Source organism: Tinamus guttatus, unplaced genomic scaffold (assembly GCF_059628265.1).
Source record: "Tinamus guttatus ecotype Peru unplaced genomic scaffold, ASM5962826v1 Tinamus_guttatus_pri_ptg001708l, whole genome shotgun sequence".
Taxonomy (NCBI): Eukaryota; Metazoa; Chordata; class Aves; order Tinamiformes; family Tinamidae; genus Tinamus; species Tinamus guttatus.
In genome coordinates, this window is record NW_028290242.1 from 15,705 (window position 1) to 24,911 (window position 9,207).

The 9,207-nt window shown below is 67.2% G+C and overlaps 1 protein-coding gene across 1 annotated transcript; it reads left to right on the forward strand.

The window, feature by feature from the left end:
* Positions 1-276: 276 nt before the first annotated feature.
* DAXX (death domain associated protein) lies at positions 277-8,969 on the forward strand (the record flags this gene model as incomplete). Its single annotated transcript, XM_088539459.1, has 5 exons — positions 277-570; positions 2,137-2,938; positions 6,554-6,750; positions 8,379-8,442; positions 8,531-8,969. Coding segments are annotated over exons 1-5 (1,796 nt in total), but the record flags the coding sequence as incomplete, so codon positions are not given.
* Positions 8,970-9,207: the final 238 nt, after the last annotated feature.

The window sequence follows — 9,207 nt, forward strand, 5'->3', positions numbered from 1 at the left end:
AAAGGGATTTAGGGTCATTAGGGCTTGTGGGGGTGCAAAATAGGGGCCAAAAAAGGGGATTTGGGGCAAATCCAGCTCCCGAGGCTGCTGCTTTGGGGCCAAATCAGCGCCTGGAGGCAAAGAAAGGAGGGGGGGAGGCCGATTTGGGGCTAAAAACGGGGATTTGGGGCAAGAGGGCGGGTGACCGGGAGCGGATGTGGGGCCGATTTGGGGCTAAAAAGGGGGATTTGGGGTGTCTGGTGTCACCCGTAGGACATGCGGCCCTGAGCGGCGGCCATGGCGGCGCCCGGCGGCGTCATCGTCCTGGACGACGAGGACGAGGGGGCGACGGCGCCGCCCCCCGCCGAGGCCGAAGGCTCCCGGCCCAACGGGGGGGACGCGGCGGCGGCGTCACCGTCACCGGGGCCGTCGTCACCGCGACCGCCGTCACCGCGAGCGCCGTCACCGCGAGCGTCGTCACCGCGACCGCCGTCACCGCGACCGCCGTCACCGTCACCGCGGCCGCCCAGCCCCGCCCCCGGCGCGGCCGAGGGTAGCTACACGGAGGAGAACGAGCGGCTGTTCGCGGAGGTGAGGCCGGGGGTGTCACCCGCTGCGGGAGGTGTCACCCGGCAGGAGGGACGGGGGGGTGTCACCCGGCTCGGGTTGCGTCACCCGCCCGGGGATGTGTCACCCGTCCTGGAGCGCGTCACCGTCCTTGGAGAGTGTCACCCTCCCTGGAGAGTGTCACCTCCACCAGGATGGGCCACCTTCCTCGGGCAGTGTCACCCGCCCTGGGACGTGTCACCCATCCGGGGGGACATCACCCTCCTTGGAGAGTGTCACCTCCCTGGTTCATGTCACCCAGCCCGGGACTGTGTCACCCAAACCTGGGATAGTGTCAGGCGCCTTGCGGCATCTGCCTGGGATGGTGTCACCCGCCCTGGGTTGTGTCACCCACCCCAGGATCGTGTCACCCGACCCGCGATCATGTCACTCGCCTGGGATAGTCACCCGGGATCGTGTCACCCACCCTGGGACAGTGTCACCTGCCTGGGATAGAGTTACCCACCCTGTGTCACCCCTCCTGGGTAGTGTCACCCGCCCTGGGTTGTGTCACCTAACTTGGGATCATGTCACCCACCTGGCGACAGCGTCATCCGCCTGTGATAGCGTCTCCCACCGTGGGATTGTGTCACCCGCCCTGGGTAGCGTCACCCGCCCTGGGTAGCGTCACCCGCCCTGGGTAGTGTCACCCGTCTCGGGTTGTGTCACCCACCCTGGGTTGTGCCACCCACCTAGGGGCGGTGTCACCCGCCCTGTGTCACCCGCCCTGGGTAGTGTCACCTGGCCTGGATCATGTGACCCACCCCAGGAACAGTGTCACCTGCCTGGGACAGCGTCACCCGCCCTGGGTTGTGTCACCCGCCCCAAGATTGTGTCACCCAACCAGGGATAGTGTCATCCATGTGGGATAGTGTCACCTACCCTGGGATTGTGTCACCCACCCTGGGTTGTGTTACCCGGCCTGGGATCGTGTCACCCATCCAGGGGCAGCGTCAGCCGCCTGGGGTAGTGTCACCCGCCCCGGGATTGTGTCACCCACCTGGGGTAGTGTCACCTGCCCTGTGTCACGCGCCCTGGGATTGTGTCACCTGCCTGGGGTAGTGTCACTTGCCTGGAATTGTGTCACACATCTGTGATAGTGTCACCCGCCCTGGGTTGTGTGACCCGGCCTGGGATCATGTCACCCATCCAGGGGCAGTGTCAGCCGCCTGGGATAGTGTCACCCGCCCTGTGTCACCCTCCCCAGGATTGTGTCACCTGCCTGGGGTAGTGTCACCCGCCTGGGTTGTGTCACCCACCTGGGGTAGTGTCACCCGCCCTGGGTTGTGTAACCTGTCCCGGGATTGTGTCACCCAGCCTGGGGTAGTGTCACCCGCCTGGGGTAGTGTCACCTGGCCTGGGTTGTGTCACCCACCTGGGGTAGTGTCACCTGCCTGGGGTAGTGTCACCCAGCCTGGGTTGTGTCACCCTCCCTGGGATTGTGTCACCCATCTGGGATAGTGTCACTTGCCCTGTGTCACCCTGCCCGGGATTGTGTCACCCGCCTGGGGTAGCGCCCCCCGCCCCGTGTCACCCGCGTCCCCCCCGCAGTTCGTGGAGCTGTGCGGCCGCCTGACGCAGGAACACCCGGAGGTGCTGCCGTTCCTGGCGGGCCGGCGGCGCAAGGCGGCCGGCGCCTTCCTGGGCTCGGCGGAGCTGCGCGCGGTGCTGCGGCGCTGCCTGGCCCGCGTGCGCGCGCGCCGCGACAAGGTCTACGTCTACATCAACGAGCTCTGCACCGTGCTCAAGGCGCACGCGCCGCGCCGCAAGGTCCCCCTGGCCGCCGCGACGCCCGCAGCGACACCCGCGGCAACACCCGAACAACCCAGCACCAGCGCGGCCGCGCCGGCCGCACCGCCGGGCGGCTCCAAGCGGCAGATCCGCTCCTTGGAAAACCTCCTCCGGGTGTACGCGGGGGAGATCCGGCGGTTGCAGGAGCGGGAGCTGGACCTGGCCGAGCTGGACAGCGCCGACTCCTCCTACGTCCAGGAGGGCCGCCTGAAGCGGCGGCTCATGCGGGTGTTCGAGCGGCTGTGCGCGCTGAAGCGCTGTAGCAGCCTCACGGGCCGCGTGGCGGAGCAGCGCGTGGCCTACCGCGGCACGCGGTACCCGGAGGTCAACAGGCGCATCGAGCGCTTCGTCAACCGGCCGGCCGCCGCCTTCCCCGACTACGCCGACATCCTCAAGGTGATCGAGAAGGCGAGCGCGCGGCACCGGCTGGCGCTGCCGCGGCGCCGCATGGAGAGCATGGCGCAGGACGCCTTCCGCGAGGTCGGCAACCGCCTGCAGGAGCGGAGACACCTCGACCTGGTCTACAACTTCGGCAGCCACCTGACGGATCAGTACCGGCCCGGTGAGCGCGGGGACAGGGACACGGGGATGGGGACATGGGGACACAGTGGGGACGGGGACACGGGGACACGGGGATGGGGACGGGAACAGGAACGGGGACACGGGGACGGGGACCTGGGGATGGGGACACAGGGACGGGAATGGGGATGGGGACACGGGGATGGGGACACGGGGACGGGGACCTGGGGATGGGGACACAGGGACAGAAATGGGGACGGGGACACGGGGACGGGGACACGGGGATGGGGACATGGGGATGGGGACACGGGGACAGGCACAGGGATGGGGACGGGGACGCAGGGACGGGGACACGGGGATGGGGACACAGGGACAGGAATGGGGACGGGGACACGGGGACGGGGACACGGGGATGGGGACGGGGACGGGGACATGGGGACGGGGACACGGGGACGAGGACACGGGGATGGGGACACAGGGACAGGAATGGGGACGGGGACACGGGGACACGGGGATGGGGACGGGAACAGGAACGGGGACATGGGGACGGGGACCTGGGGATGGGGACACAGAGACAGGAATGGGGACGGGGACACGGGGATGGGGACACGGGGATGGGGACGGGGACACAGGGACGGGGACACGGGGACGGGGACATGGGGACTGGGACACGGGGATGGGGACACGGGGATGGGGACATGGGGACAGGCACAGGGATGGGGACGGGGACACAGGAACGGGGACACAGCAGGGACAGGGACATGGGGATGGGGACAGGACAGGAATGGGGATGGGGACAGGATGGGGACAGGACGGGGACACGGCAGGGACACAGCGGGGACACGGTGGGGACGGGGACACGGGGATGGGGACATGGGGATGGGAACAGGGACGGGAACAGGGATGGGGACGGGGACACAGCAGGGACACAGCGGGGACGAGGACACAGGGACAGGACAGGGACGGGGACACGGGGACGGGGACACGGGGACGGGATGGGGATGGGGACACGGCAGGGACACAGCGGGGACACGGCGGGGACGGGGACACAGGGACGGACATGGGGACAGGGACACTGGGACAAGACAGGATGGGGATGGGGACACGGGGATGGGAATGGGGACAGGATGGGGACACGGCGGAGACACAGTGGGGACACGGCAGGGATGGGGACACAGGGACGGGACAGGGACAGGGATGGGATTGGGATGGGGACAGGGACGGGGACAGGGACCTGGGGACGGGATGGGGACAGGGATGGGGATGGGGACGATGCGGGGACGGGGACACAGCGGGGACAGGTTGGGGACACTGGGGACGGGGACGGGACGGGGATGGGACGGGGTCGTCACACTGCAGCGTGCGGCCACCTCCTTGTTCCTTCTTTGCGTTGGTACCGGTTTGGTGACGGTGACGCCGTCACCTCAATGTCCTTGTTGTTGCTTCTGTGTGTTGATACCGGTTCGGTGACGGCGTCACCGTCAGTGCCCTGCGGCTGTACATTGATGCGCGGGTGACGCTGTTGACGCGTGGGTGACGCTGTTGATGTGTGGGTGACACTACCGCGCGGGTGACGCTGTTGACGTGCGGGTGACACCGTTGACGTGTGGGTGGTGGTGCTGCGCGGGTGACGCCGCCATCACGCGGGTGACGCCACCACCATATGGGTCTTGTTGCCACATGGGTGACGTTGACGCGCGGGTGATGCTGTTGATACGTGGGTGACGCCGCCATCGTGCAGGTGACATTGGCGCGCAGGTGACACCGCTACCGTGCGGGTGTTTTTGCCGTGTGGGTGACGTTGACGTGCGGGTGACGCTGCCATCGCACAGGTGCCGTTGTCCCTGCCCTGCGAGTGACATTGATGCGCGGGTGACGCTGCCGTTGCGTGGGTGCCATTGACACTGTTGGGTGATGTTGATGCACAGGTGACACCGCCATCATGCGGGTGACATCCCTGCCCTACGGGTGACGTTGGTGTGCGGGTGACGTCGTTGATATGCGGGGTGATGTCACCACCACATGGGTGCTGTTGCCCCGCGGGTGACGCTGCCATCACGCAGGTGCCATTGGCACCATTGGGTGATGTTGACGCGTGGGTGACGCTGCCGCCGTGCGGGTGCTGTTGATGCCGTTGGGTGACACCATTGCGCGGCTGACGCCGCCATCGCGCGGGTGACGCCGTTGCGTGACGTTGATGTGCGGGTGACGCCGCCATCGTGCGGGTGACATCCGCACCCTGCAGGTGCCATTGACGCCGTTGGGTGACGCCGCCCTGCGGGTGACGCCGCTATTGTGCGGGTGCCGTTGACGCCATTGGGTGACATTGATGTGTGGGTGACGCCGCCATCGTGCGGGTGATGCCACCATCGCGCGAGTGCCATTGACACCATTGGGGGCCATTGACGCCGTTGGGTGACGCTGCTGCTTGGGTGACGCCGTCGGGTGACACCGCCACGTGGGTGACGCCGTCGGGTGACGCTGCCGCTGTGTGGGTGACGCCATCACTGTGCGGGTGCCATTGACGCCGTTGGGTGATGTTGCCCTGTGGGTGACGCCGCCATCGCGCGGGTGTCATCGACACCATTGGGTGACATTGACGCCGTTGGGTGACACCACCATGGCGCGGGTGACGCCGTTGGGTGACGCCGCTGCGTGGGTGACGTTGACACCATTGGGTGACGTCATCGGGTGACGCCATTGGGTGACGCTGTCGGGTGATGCCACCGCGCGGGTGATGTTGCCAGCATTGAGGGACGCTGTTGGGTGATGCCGCCATCGCGCGGGTGACGCTGCCACCGTTGGGCGACGCCGCCGCGTGGGTGACGTTGACACCATTGGGTGACGTCATCAGGTGACACCGTCGGGTGACGCCATCACGTGGGTGATGTTGCCACTGTTGGGTGACGCCGCTGCGCAGGTGATGTTGACACCATCGGGTGACACCATTGGGTGACACTGTCGGGTGACGCCATCACGCGGGTGATGTTGACACCATTGGGTGACACCATTGGGTGACACTGTCGGGTGACGCCATCGTGCAGGTGATGTTGACACCATTGGGTGACGTCATCGGGTGACGCCGTTGGGTGATGCTGTCGCGCAGGTGATGTTGACACCATTGGGTGACACCATTGGGTGACACTGTCGGGTGATGCCATCGCGCAGGTGACGTTGACACCATTCGCTGACGTCAAAGGGTGACACCATTGGGTGATGCCGTCGGGTGACTCCATCGCGTGGGTGATGTTGACACCATTGGGTGACGCTGTTGGGTGACGCCATTGGGTGATATTGACACCATTGGGTGACGCCGTCAGGTGACGCCGTCAGGTGACGCCGTCGGGTGACGCCATCACGTGGGTGATGTTGACGCCATTGGGTGACACCATTGGGTGACGCCGTTGGGTGACGCCGTCGGGTGGCGCCATCGCGCGGGTGATGTTGACACCGTTGGGTGACGCCATTGGGTGACACCATTGGGTGACGCCGTTGGGTGACGCCGTCGGGTGGCGCCATCGCGCGGGTGATGTTGACACCATCGGGTGACACCATTGGGTGACACTGTCGGGTGACGCCATCATGCGGGTGATGTTGACACCATTGGCTGACGCCATCGGGTGACGCGATCGGGTGACATCCCCTGTCCCCGGCCCAGGCTCGGACCCCGCGCTGGCCGACGCGGACCTGGCCCGGCGGCTGCGGCGGAACCGGGCGCTGGCCCTGACGCGGCTGGACGCCGTCATCGCCCGCTACGCGCGGCTGCAGGAGCGCGGCGAGGACCGCGAGCGCGGCCGGCGCCGCCACCGCCCCGGGGACAAAGGGGACGACGGGGACGGCGGGGACGGCGCACAGGTGAGGACGGCGCCCGCGGTGTCACCTGTGTGGGGACATTGGGGACATTGGGGCATTGGGGACATTGGGGATGGAGGCGCCTGCTCTTGGTGTCCCCTGTCTGGGGACATTGGGGCATTGGGGACATTGGGGACAGCGCGCAGGTGAGGACGGCGCCCGCGGTGTCACCTGTGTGGGGACATTGGGGACAACGGGGACAATGGGGACGGCGCGCAGGTGAGGACGGCGCCTGCGGTGTCACCTGTGTGGGGACATTGGGGACATTGGGGATGGAGGCGCCCGCGGTGTCCCCTGTGTGGTGACATTGGGGACATGGGGGACATTGGGGATGGAGGCGCCTGCTCTTGGTGTCCCCTGTGTGGGGACATTGGGGACATTGGGGACATTGGGGATGGAGGCACCTGCTCTTGGTGTCCCCTGTGTGGGGACATTGGGGCATTGGGGACATTGGGGATGGAGGCGCCCGCGGTGTCCCCTGTGTGGGGACATTGGGGACAACGGGGACAATGGGAACGGCGCGCAGGTGAGGACGGCGCCCGCGGTGTCACCTGTGTGGGGACATTGGGGACATGGGGGACATTGGGGAGGGAGTCACCTGCTCGTGGTGTCCCCTGTGTAGTGACATTGGGGACAATGGGGACAGCGGGGATGGCGCCCAGGTGAGAACGGCGCCCACGGTGTCCCCTGTGTGGTGACATTGGGGACACTGGGGATGGGGCCACGTCCTTGTGGTCATCACGTTGGGGACATCAGGGAGGGAGTCACGGCCACACGGTGTCCCCTGTGTGGGGACATTGGGGACATTAAGTAGAGCCATCTGCTCATGGTGTCCCCTGTGTGGTGACATTGGGGACATTGGGGATGGAGTCACGGCCACAAAGTGTCCCCTGTGTCGTAACATTGGGGACATTAAGTAGAGCCATCTGCTCATGGTGTCCCCTGTGTGGTGACATTGGGGACACTGGGGCAGCGGGGATGGGGCCATGTCCTTGTGGTCATCACGTTGGGGACATCAGGGAGGGAGTCACAGCCACGCGGTGTCCCCTGTGTGGTGACATTGGGGACATTGGGGATGGGGCCATGTCCTTGTGGACGTTGGGGACATCAGGGAGGGAGTCATGGCCACAAAGTGTCCCCTGTGTCATCACGTTGGGGACATTGGGGAGGGAGCCACGTCCTTGTGGACGTCACCTTGGGGACATCGGGGATGGTGGCAGCAGCCCCACAGTGTCCCCCATGTCATCACATTGGGGACATCGGGGGTGGCACCGCGTCCCCAAGTGTCCCTTGTGTCATCCCCATCCGTCCATGTCCCCTGTGCCATCCCCATCCGTGTCCCCCGCGTCACTCCTGTCCGTGTCCCCTGTGCCGTGACATTGGGGACATCGGGGATGGCACCGTGTCCTCGCGGTGTCCCCATCCGTCCATGTCCCCTGTGTCATCCCCGTCCATGTCCCTTGTGTCATCCCCATCCATGTCCCCCGCGTCACTCCTGTCCGTGTCCCCTGTGTCATCACATTGGGGACATCGGGGCCGTCCCCACGGTGTCCCCGTGTCCCCAGGGCGCCCCGAGCGGGGCCGGGCCGCCCCGCGGTGACGGTGACAGCGACACGGGCGCCTCGGAGGAGGCCGAGGACGAGGAGGCCTCAACAGGCGCCGAGGAGGAAGGCGCCGCCGCCGCCGCCCCCCCAGGTGGGTGACACCCCCCCGGTGTCCCCGTGACCCCCCCGGTGTCCCCGTGACCCCCCGGTGTCCCTGTGACCCCCCCGTGTCCCCGCAGGTGACACCGAGGAGGCGGCGCCGAAGGCCGGACCCAGCCCCGAGCTCTTCGTGCTGGAGATCGAGACGCTGCCGCTGGAGGCGGCCGAGACCCCGTCACCGCCGTCACCGTCGCCGCCGTCACCGTCACCGCCGTCGCCGTCGTCGCCGTCACCGCCGTCGCCGTCACCGTCCCCCGGCGGCCGCGGCGCCTCCGAGGCCACCCCCAAGGCGGCTCCGAGCAGCCCGGAGCCGTCGGAAGCGGCGGCGCCGTCGCCTGACGCCGTCACCTCGCGCCCGCCGGGGGACGACAGCGACGGTGACGGTGACGGCACCGCCGGGGACAAGCGGAAGCGGCCGCCGGGCTCCCGGCGCCTGGAAAACGGAGCCGGCGGCACCATCAGCTCCACGAGCTGCAACGGCCGCAAGCGGCGCCGCCTCCTGCCGCCGCGCGGGGACAGGTGGGGAAACAGGCGGGAAACAGGCGGGAAACAGGCGGGAAACAGGCGGCGGGGCGGGAAAACAACCGGGAAACAGCCGGGGAAACAGGCGGCGGGGCGGGAAAACAACTGGGAAACAGCCGGGAAAACACCTGGCGGGGCGGGAAAACAGCTGGGAAACAGGCGGCGGGGCGGGAAAACACCCAGGAAACAGCCGGGGAAACAGGCGGTGGAGCAGGAAAACAACCGGGAAACAGCC